We start from the raw sequence: 19,677 nt of genomic DNA, 5'->3' as shown, positions 1-19,677 counted from the left end.
CATTTATTTTATCATCTGGCTTCAAAGTTTTGAGAAGAAACTGTTTTTATTACATTTTGCAGCCTAATTGCTAATCGAAAAGAAGAAAGAAAAAGAAAACCTTGGGACAAGGGAGAAGAGGAAGAAAGAAAGAAAGAAAGGAATACACTTAAGAACAGGGGGAGAGAGGAGAAAGAGTTATATTTAACGTCATCCATTTGTATGATGAAAAACCTTTAAAAGCCAATTTGAAAATCGGAGGCATAATTTAGAAAGATTTTCCATAAATCCTTAAAACCCGCAGATCTCAGCCCTTCCCCGCTGAAAAGTCCAAGCAAATGTATAGAAACATAACCACCGCACATCTTACAACAGTCCATCTTCTAGTCTAAGTAATCTTAATTCAAAGCTCAAAATCTGGAAGCCTGACACCCACATTCATACATGCACGATAAGCAAAAAATGGGACATGAGCAAAATCAATCTTCTCACCGTAACTTTTCCTCCACAATCTCACTAACAATATTCACTTATGCACATTTTTTCCCCCTAAAGCAAAAATAATTTTTGAAAAAAAAAATTATCACAAGTCATTCTAAATGCCATGAATTTTAAGATTATATATGAACGGCTGTAGATTAATGATGTCTTGTATTTGAGCTGCGAAGCGTCACACCATGTAAAAATTTGGTATATCCAAGCAAGCTTAGCTTTCCATCCGAGACCCTGATCCAGTCTTTGAGGAATGAATACGCTGAATGGCCAACATTCAACTCCTGCAATCAAATCAAAAGAAATCACAACTCCATAGTAGTAAAATAATAATAATAATTAGTTCAAGCTGAGCTAGTGAGATGCGTGGAAGCAACAAGCAACATACCCGTGCCAATTCTTCAATTGAGATTACTCTATTGCCCTCCTGTTCAAAATGTTCAAAAGCAGTGGAGGCAATCTGCTCCCAACCTTCAACTGCTTCCAATTGATGTGTGCTAATTGCAGCAGCACAAAACTCTTCAAAGTACATCTTCCTATATGCAAGTGTTCCCATCTGAGAAAACAGCAATACAATATGATAAGGAACTGCAATTCAAATGACCAATAAAAGACCAAAGCAGGGGAGACAGGGAGATTGTCTTGTGGTATTCCAAGAAAGCACAAACATCACAAGGCAGAATTAAGGTGATAGAAGAATCTAACCACCATGAATGCTGATTAAGATGCTTATATATTTTGGAAAGAAAAAGCATACGAAGTCACCAAACTCCTCACATCTTTTCATATTAATAAAGCAATTTTAAATGAAAACCATTTTCCTCATGACGTGAAGACTCTTTAGCCAAAATGTCTAACCAAAGGGACTAAACTGTGAGACAAAAACATGATACAAGTTGCAACCGAGGAGAACTTCTAGTAAGAGCCTTACAGTATTAAGAATGTCAGGTACCCTTGATTCACCCATTGCTTCAGTAGCATTTCGAGCAAGTGCCTGAAAAATGATATGCGAATATCATATAGACTTTTTATAAGCTAAATGAAACAATAAACAAAAAAGGAAAACAAAGAGATCAAAGATAAGGGCTCTAGGAAAACTTAGATACCCTATAATTGTCTAATTAAGTCACATGTGAAGCGAAAGAAATAAACAGAGATTAGCTTCAAATCATTAACCATTTTAGTTTTAAAATTGATTTGATAGGATTACAGAGGCAGTCAATAACCATTTTAAAATTTTCAAGAGAGACACTCCCATCTCTACTCGGTTCCAACAGCCTGAATTGTGCTCTGAGATAAACCAGCTCATCTTCAGTCAATGCTTTTGAAAGAGCCTACAGTTGTAACAATTGCGAAAATACAAGTGAGAGAGTGACAGAAAGCAAAAGTAATGTTCATGCACCTTTACACATACATACTTCTACAAGCTCTAGCCAGTCAAAAACAATCATTATTTATATGGATATCATGATTAATTGCCACAACAAAAAAGATTCTCACAATTTCTTTCGCAGTAAAAAATTGCAGCAAAATTATGAAATATTTGCATGACATAAGGAAGGGTTTTAATTTTCACATACAAAAACCAAAAACCTAACTTCTGCTGAATTGTTACCAGTATAATATAGCACTGATCTTAATTAAGCTAATGCTTTTGCCTGAAAACACCAATTATAGCTTAGAACTTTCATAAGCATACCACTAGCGTATACAACAGGTTTAAAGTGGAAAAGGGTGTTTGGCAGTTTTTACTAAATTGGATAGCTGAAAGTCAAAATATTAATTCAACTGAGCTATTTTTTATAACAATCATAGCTTTCACTAAGACTTTTGCAATTTGTCAGAAAATATTTTGGCAACCCAGAGCAAGAAATGTTCTTAAAGAAGCCCTCAGAGAGAGAGAAACAGTAGTAAGGAGGAAAAGGAAAGCAAAGGTTCAAGAAGTTGCTGTGCACATTTCTGTCATAAATTCAGATAGACCGAGAGAGAGAGAGATCATACCTTTAGAGCTGCACGTTTGAATGGTGTTGCATGCAGATATGACTTGACTAACTTATAGACCAATATATCAAGAGGAACCGGACGACTGTCATCCCGCAACCAAGGATGAGCTGAAATGTCATAAAAGCATATTATTCATCTGATTTGTGCTAATCCTACCATTAAAAGTGACTGGCTTCTCAGACATATGTAATTAATATGCTAATCCTACCACCAACAGTGACTAGCTTGTCAGACAAAGGTAAGTAATCATTTCAATGGGGTAAAGTCCACGTGTTCACCAGTTAAGTACAAAGTGAGAACTTACTTAGAGCTTGAACAGCAGTCATTCTTTTTCTGTAATCCTTGTTTAGGAGTCTCTTGACAAAATCTTTGGCCTCTGGAGTGACAGATGGCCAAGGCAAATCATCAAAATTGGGATCGGATCTTAGCACAGAACGAAAAATTCCAGATTCAGTACGTGCCCAGAAAGGCCGGCTTCCGCATAACAAGATGTAGGTGATTACTCCAATGCTCCATATATCTGCTTCCAGACTATAAGATCTATGCAGAACTTCAGGGGCAACATAATAAGCACTTCCAACAATGTCATTTAGTCTTCCATCTGTTACAACATTCATAACATCAAAAGTTAAAAAAAGAAAGCAGCAGTAGCTTTGGTTTGATTCAGTCTAAAGATATATGGCCATCATATGAAGTGAGAAAAGTAAATTGATAGAAGTCCAACATAAATTTATCTGTTTCCTACTTAGTAATCCATTGGGGTTTAAAAATACCTCACAGGGTCACATAATTTCGCTTCATTGGGGTTTAAAGGGTTTAAGGTTTTATACATACGAAAGCAACTTAATTTCTTCTCCAATTTACAGCAGAACAGAGGTGCAAGAATATTGCGGATTGTAGGTTTAAACTTAATTACCCTATAAAAATCTACAAAGAAACCAACCAAAAAATAAGGTATAATCAGCTATGACCTGGTCTTATAAAATCAGAAAGACCGAAATCAATTAGTTTCATGTCCGCATCTTCACCACCAGAAGTGAAAAGGAAGTTCTGTAGCTCAAGCAACAAAGAATAGAATTAGAGATGTGATAATTTGACAGAATATATACTTGTCAGTTTCACAGTCCATAAAAATCAAATGCAAAAGTGAAAACCTCTGGCTTTAAGTCACGGTGAACAACTCCCTGCAGATGACAAAATGAAACCACACTTAAAATTTGTACAACTATAGCTTTTGCGTCGTCTTCGGTGTACCTTCCTCCCCTGGAACAGAAAAATTCTTATTTCAGTTTCACAATGTATCACACTTATCACATTACGGGCCTTCAATCTTCTGTATAATCATGACAAACCTAAGGCGAAAAAAGTAGGGAACAAAAAGGCAGGCATAAAGCTTGCTTAACAGCCATTAACATGAATCAAAAGGGAACAAATACAATGCTATTTATCTAACCTTCTGCCTTCTGTAAAGATAATGATATTCAAACAGAATGGCAAATAAGACGGCCTAAAAACATGGACATTATAAGAAAACAAATTACCTAGCCAAAATTCTGTCTAATAGCTCTCCGCCTTCACACAATCTGAAAAGACACAAAAGTCCACTACTGTTAGACCAAAACTTTAAAAATGCAATACAATTTTTTTATGGTACAGTTGGAATGTTCTCAAATCTCTACAGAGCAAATCAGGCCTGTTATTACCATGCAGAAAGGTTCAAAAAGTTATGAAAGTAAAGCTACTAAAAAGAAGGAAAGGAACCAACTAGAAGACCAAAAATCAAATCATATGCAAGTAGAAAGGATAATGCATGGACATAGCTTTAATGAAGATAAACCATTTTACTACAATAAGTTTTAACAGAAACGAGAGAAGACATACTCCATGACTATGTACACATTATTGGCATCCTCACATGCATCATAAAATTTGACCAGATGCTTATGTCCTGATAGTGCTTTTAATATTTTCACCTCCCTTCGAACATCTTCAATCGATATTGCTGTTGTCATCTGTCAAATAAATCTGGTTAAAATGCAGCCGTGGCAATCAACATTTCATACTTTTTATTATCTCACTTGATTAAAAAAAGAGTATATATAACCCCATAGAGATACAGGACCTAGGATTTGATCCTTGTCCTGCGGAAGACCCCACCAAATAAAGGGAGGGGAGGAACACCAGGCTGAGCCTTTGGTCAATCAACACACTTGATCACCTTCTATTTTCTTCTTCTTCTTTTTTTTTTTTTTTGGGGGGGGGGGAGAACTTACCAGTGAATAGGAAACCAAAAAGAGAAAAAAGAACTATATTGGAAACTTAACTACAAGAATAATGCAGAAAAGAGAACCTCTATCTGCTTAAATTATGAGAAAGGAAGGAAAAACAGGAATGATCCTAAGATAGAAATTTAGAAAGAGTTGCTTTGACACAAAATAAGGTAGAACAAGGTTGTCATCCGCAGACTCACTCAACAACAATGCCATTCTGTAGGCAGAAAGATGGCCTGAGGATTTAGGGGATAAGATGTCGATATTACACCAAAAATCTCTCATTGAAGAAAGTAGAAAATAAAATTTGCATTCCAACCAAATTCTATTGTGCTTGATTTGGCTACAGTTGCATTTCCATTTTAGACTTTAGGTACAAAATATCCCAAGTAGCACTGCATTATTGATATACACCCTAAATGATCACCGAATAAAGACAAATGCACCTTTGTCTTCTTTCGGTCGGAAATCGCGATCGCCTTGCCTCCTAACGGACAAAAAAAATACGGCTAATCAAAGCAAGAGGTATCCTTTAAACTCACGTATGTCCTATATAGCTCATATAATTGAAAAAGATCAATGATCATGATCATTCTATAAATAGTACAGCTTATGTAACTTATTTTCTTCAACTAAGAACTACTCCGGCCGAGTTTACTTGAATCAAGAAAACAAACATCCATCAAATGTTCGCAATACATAACAATACCATCTTGAGTTCTTAACTAAAGGCCATTCTCTTAAGACTATCTTATAAATCCAATACAACACCTCCAAATGCATTGAGAAAACAATCGAAATATGTAAAGAACTTAATAAATTAGCCAAAATTACTCATTATAAACAATATAAAAAAGGAGGGAAAATGAGCAAAAGAGACAGCAGTGTACCTTAGCTTTTGAGATGATCTTAACAGCGACAGGTTGATCCTTGAGCTCACCCTTTTTACCTCTAGCAGAGCAAGTATGACCAAAATGTCCCCTCCCAACTTCCTTTCCAAGCTCATACTTAGCTCCAAAATTCTTGCCATAACCAAAGTTCTTATCCAAAGCTTGCTCCGGCTCAGTTCCACGATCCTCGGGGATCGGTCCTTCCTTTGGCTTACCGCCAAGACGCTTCACTAGTGACGCCTTTATGTGTTTCGCCGGAGAAGGCGGCGGAAACGGCCGCCGGAAGAATCTCCTCGGCGTCGAGCCCCTTGAAGCTCTCGCCGGAGAAGGCGATACACCAGGAGGAAGCGGACTGGAAGACACCCCGTGCGGGTATGGGCTGGGCCATGGACTCTGGCTCAAAGACCTAGCTGGAGTATTCTTCACTGAGGGAACATTACCGGCGCCATTAGCCGATTGTGCGGTGGTTTCGTCCCGATCCGCTGAAACCACCATAGTCGTCGTTGTTCCTTCATGAACTCCCGATTGATTAACTTTGCCGTAACACTGCCCCATCCTAAATTACCCCCGATCACAACGAAGTCAAAAGTCCAAACATCGGACGGTTCCAGCAATCTTCCCCCTCCCCTACCTGACCTGATAACAGAAAGAGAAGTGCGGCGAGAAAACGATAAAAGAAAAGAATGAAATAGAAATTCGAGTCAGGGAAAAAAAGTGAGACAAAGACACAGAGAAAGAGAAGGGCCGAGGAGGAAAATTATAAAGAAATTTTATTATTTAATGTTACAGTGAAGATTGATAAAAAGGAAAATTTTCATCATTCATTTTGAGACGTTAGATTTGAAGAATCTTGTTTATTTTTTATTAAGGAAAGTTGAAATCACGATTTTTTTTTCTTTTTAAAAAAATTAAAATAGGGGGAAATTTCTTTTTACTTTTTTTCTCTTTTATTTGTATAATTTCCTTTTATTTTGTCTTTTCTACTCCTCTTGCCGTTATGTTACTATTATCTATAATCAAAAAACAAACAACGAGGGTTTGGATTCTATGCTTGTTCTAATATAAGAGAAAGGGTATTCTGGGACTGTCGAACGCCATAAATTGCCAGGTGGCTTGTTGTGGTTAGTCAGGGGAGGGTACGCATCGTGGTTAATTGTGGAGGGAATGAGAGCTGACGCAACACAGGCAGAGACCTGGTCGAAGGTTCGAAATACGCGACATTTCATTTCAGTGATAGTCAGATGACAACTTCTTTTTTTTCTTTTTATTTATATAATATTATTAATTAAATATAGATGCAAATGCAACATGTAATAAGAGTTCAAGATGCTTATGTTACATTAAAGTTTTTATATGATTGCTCTTATTCATTTAAGTATTTTAGTTAATTAGTATAGAGACATATGAAATTATTTTATTATAAGCTATTACAATATCTATTTTTTATATAATGCTTACAACTATTCTTAATCTCTCTCCAATTCTTATCTTAAATACAAAGATAATACGCTTTAACACTCAATTACCAAATGAATACAATTTTTAAATCAAAATAATTAAAAAAAATTAATAAAAAAAATTCAAAAATAACCAAAAACGTCAAAGGTGCTGTAAAACTTTACCAGAGCTTTAACGTGATGGAAATGAATTTCAATTGGCTGTAGTAAAATTGGGCAATAAAGCGCCCATTCAACCTACTTTTAAACCCAAACCAAATTTTATCTTTACACTTTTATTTTTAATTTTATTGTTTTTTTTTTGAATTTTAAATTTTAATTAATTATTTCTTACTATTTTCAAATTTTTAAATTTTAAATCCTTTGCTTAAAGAAAAAGTTGGTCAATGAATTAAGTAAATGTTTTTTGCATTAAAATTGAAGTTTTAAAATTAAAAAAAAAAGTATTGAAACTAGTAATGATCAAATTGAAGAACATGAACCATAAGGTGTGTTATGGTAGTTGCTCACCTCCTCTCTTAAATTTGCCATACAAATACCGAGAAGTACTAATGAAGTAAAGTCAAGAGATCCCATACTTTTTTCTAAAAAACAAATTTATTGAATAACCATGTGAATATCGGAGAAAAAGTGAGTAACAATTTTTCATTAGGCATTTAAATTACATTAGATTGTAGCACACCTACGATGTAGGTGAAAACTAAATTTATATAATAAATATATTTATTAAAAATAAAGCATTGGTTGAATGATATATTTAAGGTTTTATTAATGTAATCGACATAGGTTTAAATCTAATCATATGTATATTTTTATTGCTTTTAAATAAAAATATTAAAGTATCGTTGAATAATATAATTTACTTTAAATATGAAAAAGTGTTTTAATAATTTTCCTAATCGAGTTGATGCTCGATTAACTCTTGACACCAACTCAGAAGTTTAAATGATATTATAGATTACTTCAAACCAATAAAAAATCATAAAATAATATAATTTACACTATACTACATGTTAAAAAAGAAAAAAGTAATTGTGTAATAACATAATATTTGGATCAGAACAAACAACATATCATATTTCCTTTAATCCCAGAGGAGTCTATTGCTTCAAATTCTATATCCTCTTCCATGGATGTGTTGGTCCGGGTAGCATCGGGATCATTTTTGTTGCTTTTAATGTTAGATCCTAAAAGAATGAACTATACAAATTGGAATACATATTAACATATATAATGGTTCAACAATGTGCAAAAACATTAAAATAAATATCCATCTAAACTTTAGACATTGTGTCTATTGAGAACCTCTACAAATTTCTCTAAATTGCACATATAATTTTTAAAGAGAGTGAAAGAATTAGGAAAAGCAAGACCCAACTTCTTTTATCTAAATCTTCACCTAACTCATATGGTAACTACCTAAGTCAAAATAACCACTCAATAGTAACTACCTAAAATACATAAAATTATCTGATTCATTGTAATATTAAGGACTACTGCAATATTTAAAATATTTATTTAGTAATAAATATTTCAACACGACCTAGACGTTAGGCCCGAATTCGAGAAATTATATTGGCCACCGAGATGGCCTAACAAAATTATTGGAAGTTATAAAACAAACATTTTAAAACTTTTGTTTATCTTAGAAGAAAACTTAGTTTATTTTTAGAAAAACTCTTGAGTGGACAAAAATACAATTAATCTAATATTTTTCTTGAAAAAGGTGATTACCATTGAAAACTTAGTTAATTTCTATTTTATTTATTAATCAAAATAAATTTATAACCTAGCAGAAAAAAAAGTGATATTTACATATGTTTTAATAAAATCGGGTTCATGCATAGCTAATTAATTATTTATAATTAAATGTCCTAAAATCAAACTAAATGTCATGCAATATAAAAATAAAAAGAAATATAACCCAAATTCTATGTTCCATGCCACGGTTCAAAATAAAGTTATACAAACTTTGAATAATAAAGTAAATAATAAAATAAGCCTAAATAATTCAATAAATAAAAACAGAGCTGAGACCCTTTGGATGTCGCGTCTACGTCCTAACCTAATAGGTTATCTGTAAGGATGAAAATAAAAGGGAATGAGCTATGAAGCTCAGTGTGAGCACTATCACGAGCAAAATTAGTGCAACTGCATAAGTATATAAAAACACAACACATAGACTAATTCATAATAGCAATTTCAGAATATCATATTTCAGATCACTCAACAATTTACACATATGTGTATATATGTCATCTTAGAAAATCCAGTTTGTATGCACATGCTTATGTCATATAGTTTTGGTTTAACGGAAAAGATCTTACCCCACCACTATACACCACAATGGGAGTTCCCTAAAACTCCATCCACCAACACATCGAAATTGTGGTTAAACTACTACAGGTTCGCAGATAAACAACCAATGTTTGTGGACACATAGCAAAATCTCTACAGATGGAATCTGCCCCTGGCTGTGGATACACAACAAAAATAATGCATATAAGATCTGCCACTGGCTGTGGATGCACAACATGTTTGTAGGTAAGAGCTGTCAACAGGTTGGGGATGTACAACAATTAACCCACAATTGGAATCTACCTCTGGTTGTGGGTGCACGGCAAGACCCATAGATAGAATCTGCCTCTAGCTGTGGATTCATAGCAAATTTGCAGATAAACTGCCAATACTTCCTCCGTATAAATTGTCTCACCCCATGCAAAGTAATATGGCATGCTTAGAACAGATCAATACAGTAGCACTTGATATGTTTTTAACAGAACAATAAGGTAGCAACCAATATGCTTATAACATATCAAAATTCAGTAGCAAAAGGCATGCTCGTCATGTGTTCGATTTGACAGTAACATAAAGCGTACTAAACATACAATCAGTAATACAAACACAATAGGCATAAATTATTCACATATCATGCATATACAATAATAATTTAGACATTCATATCATAAATTCCAATACTCATATTATTAGGGGTTCCATTGTGAGAAATAAAACTCCAAAAATATATCAGAAACTATTTAGAGACTAAACTATATAAAATATAAAAATCCTAGGCAAAATTGTAAAATTTAAAAAGCATGGGTCACACGGCCGTATGACCAAGCCGTGTGGAAAGGTTACATGATCGTGTAACAAGTTGTGGTTGTGTGGAAAATGACAAAAATAACCTACAAAGAAGGTACGGGCGTGTAATAGGCCGCGTGGTTCACAAACTATACTAGGGTTTCTAGGGCACATGGTCGTGTGGTTCACATGCCCATGTGGCCCTAATTCTAGGCCCAGTTTGCCCCAATTCACTTTTAAAATAACACACACCTTTCATCGGAAGCTTGAATAACACCCCTCATGTTCAAATCTGATCTGATACATCTGAAACAGGTCCTTCAAATGACATTTATGTACGAGTTAACGATCGATTTTGAGATTCTTCGAGATTAATCAATATTATCAAAAAAATTTGTCAAATGCTGTGAAAGATTGACTAGTTTATTTGAAAGATTAATATCAGATAGAAATTCCACAAAATTGGGGTCTAAACTTTAGAACGAGATGTACTTACCGGACTTGATAGTATTACGGAGGCTATCAACAATGAATTCAACTATCGGTAGAGAGTCAATTTATCGAGAATTGATTTGATATGGAAAACAAAAATAATTCCAGTAATTGAGAGAAAATATTTTGCAAAGAAGAGGATGAAAAAGAAAATGGGGAAAATATGAGAAAAAGACCAATTCTAATAGGATTTGAAAAAGTAGAAATTGAAAACCAATTAGGAGATAAATTGCATAAGTACTTGGGGTTTGGAAACCCTAAGGGTGACATGGGTAATTTACCCAAAATTTTAGTTGGAAAAAATAAAAGAAATAGAATTAGGTAAGGCTTAACCTTAATTTGCTAAAGGGAAAGAGAGAATGCTTAACCATTAGGTTATTGCCCATACTTGTTAAGTTTTTACTCCATTCAATATGCATTCTAATGTGGTTTTCGTAATAAAAAGAAATGAAATGAAAAGGAATGGATGAAACCTGAGATCTCTAAGGAGTGCACTAGTTATTTAACCATCAAGCCTAATTCAATTTGTTAGTTATTTCTTACAATTAACTCCTATATTTTGGGGTGTGACAATTAATTGGCTTACCTCATCCAGACAATTTTCCTTTCAACTGTTAAATCAATCATAGTCATAAAAACCTTATTCGATTCATGGATAAACCTTAACTCATTTCCGTAATCCTTAATATTTGACTAGCAATTATTTTGTTGCTCTTCGCAAATAAGAAACCCAACAAAAGCTCCCTAAATCTCTAGTACATACATTGAGTAATGGGGCATGTGTTTAGAGAAAACTTGAATGAATTTTAAATAGAATTTGTTTCCTAAATATGAAAAATATTTATACTTAAGATTAAGATGTAGGTTACATAATTATATCAAGATTATAATAGTTGAGGTGTGAAGTTATGAGAATGTCCAATTGTCATATTTCGACAATGCAACATTAATGGATTTCCTTGGAACCCATTTATTGTTTTGCTACATTAATTAGTTGGCCCAGGAGGAGAAAAGGCAGATCGGTCTCTCAAAAAAAAGCAATTGATGTTGAGAAAAATAAGGCAAAACATTTCGTTGAAAATAGAATTGAATTGTTTTTTAAGTTAATTCGAATAATTATTTTATTTTTCGAGTTAAATTTTACAAATTTCAACATGGGTAAATTGATCTTTTCAATAAAAATTATAGAAGAATTCAAATTTAATTTCATAAAATTTAAAGTAATTTTCAAGAATTAAAAATATTTACATAAATTCAAAATTTCATAAAAAAATTGAAAATAAAAATTCAAACATCTAAATAATATATAAAAAATTTATTTTAAAAACCCCAAAATAATAATTTTGAGGAACTAAATAAGTAAATTATCAAGTCAAATTTATAATACTAAAGTATCGTATTTTTCTATTATTTTACTTTGATAGAGTTTTCAAATATATATACATATATAAATATATGATTTCAAATTTATGTGCTCTAACATAACATTAATTATATTGTAGTAAGATTTTAATTGACATGTTTATTTTTTAATTTAACTCGAACATTTTCATTTCACTTAACTTAATTCAAGAATATATTGAGATAAAATATAATTTATATTCATTACTTTTATTGCAAATCTTCCATTCCTTGCTTGCTTTCTATTACTTTTATTGTATTCTTTATTTGTTACTATTTCATGTTATATTTTCTTTCCTTTTAGACTTTTATTTTTATTTTGGAACAAATTTAAAGTATATTTCCTCCATTTTCTCCTAAAAATCCATGTAAAATTAGGGTCAATTAAAATTAAATTTTAAACCCCTCATCTTCTTTTTAATTGATTTATTTCACACGTAATTTTAAAATTTATGTATTTTCAAACTTACAGTACCAACAAATAGCAATAACCAGAGTCAAAATGATGATGTTAATTATGCAACACACGGCCAAAGGATAAATTAGCTAATGTCAAAGAGACACCTCCGACTTTGTCTGCTGCCTGCCAGGAGCATCTAAATCTCTTTTTGGCTAAAAAAATCGCACAAGATACGTTAGATCCTCCCAATAAAAATTAATCTTAATTACTTTAAAGTATATAAATACTAATAGTATAAGTGTACATATTTAGTGGAGAAATTATTTATATTAATGTAACATTGCGGTGATAAGATTAAGATAATCAGTATTATATCAATGAGTATATATTAATATATTTTGATTTTAGATTTATCAATATTTTCATTTTCACATATATATTTAGGGTCTTGTATTTAATTTCTTAAAAATATATTATATATACATGCAAATCTATCTCAATTATATCCATATAAATATATTATATGTAATTATAAATTATAAATTTATTAATTAGGTTCATTAACATAATTTAATAATTATATCCCGAATGCATTTACTTCAAAATTAGTTGGCATTGAAATGTCATTCTGAAAATAATTTCTAAAAAACTTCTCAACTCTATTTAGCAAATAGGCATAATTGTCGAAAATGCACTCAACGGTTATGGGTTTTTGGGTTTTAGCCATTAATTTTTTTTTTAGGATTGGCACCCTCAACATTACGATTTTTCTAGAAATCAACCTAATTTTAACGAGAAACGTGAGTTAACCGTCAATCAAGCACATTTCGACGAAGTAACCTATGTGGCGTGCCACATAAGTGCGAGGATGAAGATGACGTGTCAAAAATAAAGAAATAAATAATTTGTAAAAAAATTCTAGGTAAAATTAAAAACAATCATAAAATCTCTAATCCCTTATTCCCAAATCGTAAAATCCCTAAACCTCTCACGATAAAAAAACTTCAACAATCTCTAATCTTCAAGAAACCACTATCTCTTAAGAAACCCGGATTGAAATCCCTCTCCTCTCATTATCTCAATTTACCACAAACCCTAAGAAATTGTTATTTTTCTTCCTTGTCGTTCGAAATCATGGATTTAGGAAATTTGCTCAAATATGAATCACATAGTTCGAATAGCCAGCTTAGAGAATGGGTATCGCATGGTTCGAGGGAAAAATCGAGGTATTCAAATATTGTTACATCAATGCGGAGGGAGTATGAGTACAATAGGCAAGAAGTAAAGTGTTATTGCAAGAAATTAGTTCCAAGAGACACTTCATGGAAAAATATAAATCTGGGGAAGAGATTTTATTTGTTGCTTAGATTTTCAGGTAAGTGAAAAAGAATTTTATATGCTACGTCAGCTCAATTTGGATGATTTCAAAAACTTCCCTAGGTTGAAGGTTTATGATTTAAATTTTTTGTTGTTGTCACTCACGGGGTTTGTTTGCAGGACTGTTGTTGTGGTTTTTTCAAGTGGTACGATAGGAAAATGTGTGACCATGCAACTGAATTATTGCATCAATTGCGTGATAGTAAACGAAATCTTTCAAAAGAGAATTTAGCACTTAGAAAGAAGGTTATGAATTTGGTTGCATTTGATGGTAGCCATAATGGTGGCAATAATGGTGTTAACATTGAGGTTGAAAGAGGTAGACCAATTTGTGGTGTTGAAGGAGAACTAATATTAAGGAATAAAATGATGACCATGAAATAAAAAATGAAAGTTATCAAGAAGGATAAGTCAATATAAAATATATTTTTTATTACTCTATGTTATGTATTGTATGCATCACCATAGGTTTCTTTGTTGGTAGTAGTGTCAAGAGGCGTGTGCAACTGCCAGTTGGAAATGTTGATTGAATGTAAAATTTTCCAACATAACTCTATGTTATGTTGTTTATTTAATTTGGAACATTGATGTACATTTTGCTTGGAATTAATGACCAATTTTGGGTGTTGTTTATGTAATTTATTTTGGATGTAGTAAATAATGCAATGAAAAGAAATGTAAGACTGTAAAACATCCCATAGTTAATCATATAATTTCCCTTTGAAATTAGGATAAAATATGCTTTACAAAAGCATTCCACAGGTAATGATTTAGCCTATATACCATTCATGCTATACTAACCAAAAACAAGTTTGATGTAACATATATAACATACTATTGTAAGTGAGCTATACCTAACTACATCAACTAAAAAAACCAACATCTTGGTTATTAGTATAATAAAATAATAGTTACCCTTGGTGCATTCCAAAAGCAGAAGGTTTTAGGCTCAAAATGTGGCAAATTAAAGGAGATTATAACACTTGCAACTATTTCTTCAATGATTTACTCATGTTTCTTGTAATTGATTTTTGTATTTCCAGATGATCGAAAGGAGCCTTTCTCTTGTTCTTTGGTGACTTGGGTGTTGAAGAAGATTGTCCACTACATCCTTACATGAACCTGTCACCATGCTCATTGTGGTTGTACCAGACTGCTAGTGTGTTTTAAGTTGATCAGAACTATACACAACGTTGTTGGTTGGGAGATTAATAGTAAAAGGAAGAAAAATCACATAAAATGTTTGATTCCCAGTCTTCAAATTTGTATACAACTCTATTCTATGTATTTTTCCTTTTTTGGGTTGTTTTCCTTAAGATTTATCAGAGGTAATTGACTTTTTAATGGGAGATTTCCCTTTCTGTTTGGGTGATTGTGCAGCTTGCTGCAAAACATGGACCATAATGAAAGTGATTAGACATAATAAATTTACTCAAGTTACATAAGTGAAGAACAACATTGTACTTGTTTAGCATGTTCACTTCCTTGTGTGCAAGACTGCTTGTTATGGCCATGTTGGTCACGTTGTGTACATGTCATGATTAGACATTTCCTACTCAAGTGGCCAGACTTCAATTTCTTCGATTCATCTTTGGCCGTCATCCTATTCTTTTTGGGCCTTCCAATCATCTTCCTTTCAATAGGAGGAAGCACTAGCTTAACATCCGTTTTTTCCCAATCATGTGGCCCATTTATGGGTTGTATTGGAAATGAGTAAACACTCTTGTAGGTTTCTATGTGATAAAATTCATGCAGATAGTCATCTAGCTGAAGCCCTAGGTGATACATGGAATCCCACCAATCTGTCAACTTCTACAACTACATGTCCTTTGGCTTACGTCCACTGTATATTGGTAACTTCTTTTTCTCATTTCACATCCATTTTTATCCTTCCATATCAATTGCCACTCTATACAGTCCTTGTTGGCATCAAACTTAACTATCTATTACAAAACTTCATTTTCTTTACTATCCGAGTCATCATCTTGGTCTTAATATCCTCAAATATTCTGATAATGCTTTTGAATCTAGCTTTAGCAATGCTTGAATTAAAGGCTTCACATAGATTGTTGTCAACTAGATCTGATTTACAAGTAGTCCCCCAAAAAGTCCTAGTCCATATCTTTGGAGACTTTCTCATCAAATTATCATAAGCATCATTATTTTTTTCTCTAGTGTTGCACAAATTTCCTCCCACTCCCTCTTAGTCATAGACTTCACAATCTGCCAGAAATCACACCCAAAAGATTTCCCTAGCTTCCTCCCTGACCAATTTGCAAACACGTGTCTTGTACAAATCATAATCTCAAAGCTCTATTTGTGTCATAATGAACCAAAGATATTGTTAGGAAAATGTAGTTAATTATAATTAAAAGAATAATAAGACAACACCAAGCACAAATGAGTTAATTAACTAACCTTTTGTTGGTCACTAATAACTATGTACCCATACCCATCTTCTAATCCTCAATCAGTTGATAGAAAATTAAGAAACCAGGCCTACGAATCAATGTACTCTACTTTAACTACAACTCATGCAATAGTAAACATCTGGTTGTTTGCTTCCTTTCCAACAATTACGAGAAATTCACTTTTAAATGGGTCTTTTAGGAAGAAACCATCTAACCTAATGAGTGGCCTATACCCTGCTTTCCAGCCTCTTTTTAGTGCATCAAAGCACACATAAAACCTCTTAAAATGAGGAGAGAAGTCTACTGTCACCCTTTGAACAACCATTTTTATTGTGTTACCTGGTATCTTTGACCTTAACTCATGAGCATGTCCCAGAACTGGCGAAATTCTTCTTTGGAATTCTCAATCATTTTCTCCTTAACTATTTTCTTGGCTCTATAACAAAAGTCAATGCACACATTTACATGCATCTTTGAAGTTATATTTTTTGAATTTTCCTCAGCTTCATCTTAGGGTGATCCTTGATAGTCGCTTCAAAATGTTGGGCAACCATAGCGACAATTACCATTTTATTCTTAAAAATAACTTAACAATGGGACTCCTCCTTAAAAGTCCTAATCTGCAAACACTTGGCATGTAACACCCCTAACCCGTATCCATCGCTGGAATAGGGTTACGAAGTATTACCAGAATATACAGATCAAATACAAACATTTTAGATTATTTAACATTCATGTCATAAATTATTCATAAAGTCTCTTATATGACTATGAGACCTCGAGGCCCAAAACATACATTAGAAACAAGTCGGGACTAAGCCGAGTACTTAGAAATTTTTTTACAAAATTTTAAAATTTTTCAAAGGTGCGGGGTACACACGCTCGTGTGGACAGGCCATGAGGGCATTCGAAATAGGGCACACGGTCGTGTCCCAGCCTGTGTCCATACCTGTGTAACTCTCTAACTTAGGTCACATGGCCAAGTCACACACCCGTGTGCTAGGCCGTATGTAGGTGCAGGGGTCACACGGCTAAGCTACACGCTCATGTGCCAGGCCGTGTGATCAATTCTGAACATTCTATTTTGAAATTTTAAAAATGCAGGGGACAGACGGCCAAAACACATGCCCATGTGCTAGGCCGTGTGTCACACACGGTTGAGACACACGCCCGTGTCTATGCCCGTGTGGACAAAATAAGGTCATTTTCAAGCCATATTTCTCACCCAAACTTGCCTTGCACCTACATTAACATTTCAACACATTCACAAGGCAATACCAATAATTCAAATCAAGTTAAAACCAAGTTTAATACATATTATAAAATCCTATATATCCAAGTATTCAGTTTCCCCTAATTGAACCAATTCACATACGTGCATATCTTACCAATTATACTAACTCAAATCAATTAATAATGAGCCTATATATTTTCCATCATTTATCCAATTTAAAGACTCATCAAACATATTAAGACCATATATAAATTCATCAAAATATGTCATTCACAAGCCATTCCAATGGCTAGTTACAACCAAACATTTACAGTGTCACCATTGGTCATATTTAGCCTACACATGCCATTATAACTAAAATCAGTTTGCTATATATATATATTGAAGAGCCCGAGGGATAGTGTGATGTAGCTCCCACCAACTTCCAACCTTTACGAGCCTCCAAGTACTATAAGACAAAGGAAATAAAACAGAGTAAGCATTTAATACTTAGTAAGTTCGTATAATGGAAAATTAACTTACCATTCATTTACATTTAAGGTAAATATGCAAAATTCATCCAAAGAAAATTGACAATTTGCCTAAACACATATAACCTCAAGAAACCTGTTAGTCATGTACTTCATGTGAATATCAAGAACAAGGATGAGCTCATCATGTAAATTTTTCATATACATATGCTTTCCACATCATATATCCATATAACATGTACATTTCCATAATAATTCATCTCAAGTTTAGATTATCCTATGTTGGAACTTTGCCTGTTGAATTTATTTGAAATATCGATGGACACACAGGTAATACACACGAAGTGTATTAATCTACAATCCGTCAATTCATATTCAGGAGTGCTCATTAGAACACATAATCGGGAAGCCCTCTCTTGAGCCATATAATGGGAAGCTCATATGAGCCATGTTACGGGAGCTTATACGGGTTGTATAACGGGAAGCTCATAAGAGCCATAATTGGGAAGCTCATGTGAGCCAATAACGGGCAGCTCCGAAGAGCCATTAATCAAGAAACTCCAGATAGCCATATATCGGGAAGCTCCGGAGAGCGATTAATCAGGAAGATCACAAAGAGCCTTTAAACGGAAAGCTCACAAAGAGCCATATATCGGGATGCTCATAAGAGCTACGATGTGTCCACAACACATGCATTATCACAACTGATTGGGATGCTCTTAAGAGCTATTAACGAGAAGCTCGCAATAACCATATAACAGAAAGCTCGAGAGGACCATATATCGGGATGCTCATGAGAGCTAATAATGGGGCGCTCTTTCAAACTATGGTGTGTCCGCAATATATGCAGGATCACAACCAATTCGAGAACCTCGTATCCATTGAATTTTATATATCTAATTGGGATTTATTACTTGATGATCATTGTCGGTTATGTGTACAATTTTCATAAACATAGCAATTATACATTCACTTACACACAATTCAATTTAATATATATAATTATACAATTTAGTTACACGAACTTACTTTGAAAATGTTCGTGTATACAAAATCTACTAGTCCGTTACTTTCTCTTTTCCACGATCTATCTCCGTATTTGGTCTATCCGGATCTATACGAGCAAATTTAACTCAATTTAATACAATTCATAATCAATTCAATTCAATTCACATTTTAGGCAAAATTACCATTTTGCCCTTATACTTTTGATTAATTACAATTTTACCCCTATGCTCGGAAAATGAAATTCATGTAATTTAATCCTTATTCCAATCCTAGCCGATTTTTTCATGTAACATTTTCAGCCCATGTAATTCATAAAATTTAGAATTTTTCATAAATTTTACATCTTTAGAATTTAGTCCCTAAATCACAATTTCATCAAAATTCACTTTATAAAAGTTGTTTATCTATCAACAACATTTCATTTTCTACCGTAAATTTTATAATTCATACATATTCATCCATGGAAAAACCCTAGTACTTTGATAACTTTACAAATTAATCCCCGAGATAGCTAAATTAAGCTTTTACGATATCGGAAACATAAAAATTACGATTTCAATCATTTTCTCCTTAAATATTTTCTTGGCTCTATAACAAAAGTCAATGCTCACATTTACATGCATCTTTGAAGTACATGTTCTTTGAATTTTCCTCAGCTTCATCTTAGGGTGATTCTTGATCGTTGCTTCAAAATGTTGGGCAACCATA

At 33.2% G+C, this 19,677-nt stretch overlaps 1 protein-coding gene across 1 annotated transcript; it reads right to left on the bottom strand.

Annotated features, from left to right (window-relative positions):
- Positions 1-293: 293 nt before the first annotated feature.
- Positions 294-6,394, bottom strand: LOC105802830 (CDPK-related kinase 3). The gene is made up of 11 exons (XM_012634704.2): positions 5,636-6,394; positions 4,357-4,487; positions 4,017-4,058; positions 3,630-3,738; positions 3,447-3,525; positions 2,780-3,076; positions 2,473-2,582; positions 1,698-1,805; positions 1,403-1,465; positions 860-1,027; positions 294-755 (listed from the first exon to the last, which is right to left on the bottom strand). The coding sequence occupies exons 1-11, from the start codon at positions 6,188-6,190 to the stop codon at positions 618-620; spliced, it is 1,800 nt and encodes a 599-aa protein (XP_012490158.1). The 5' UTR covers positions 6,191-6,394; the 3' UTR covers positions 294-617.
- Positions 6,395-19,677: the final 13,283 nt, after the last annotated feature.

This window comes from Gossypium raimondii, chromosome 11 (assembly GCF_025698545.1).
Source record: "Gossypium raimondii isolate GPD5lz chromosome 11, ASM2569854v1, whole genome shotgun sequence".
NCBI lineage: Eukaryota > Viridiplantae > Streptophyta > Magnoliopsida > Malvales > Malvaceae > Gossypium > Gossypium raimondii.
The sequence above is the reverse complement of the archived record's forward strand: the minus strand, read 5'-3'. Positions and strand labels throughout refer to the sequence as shown.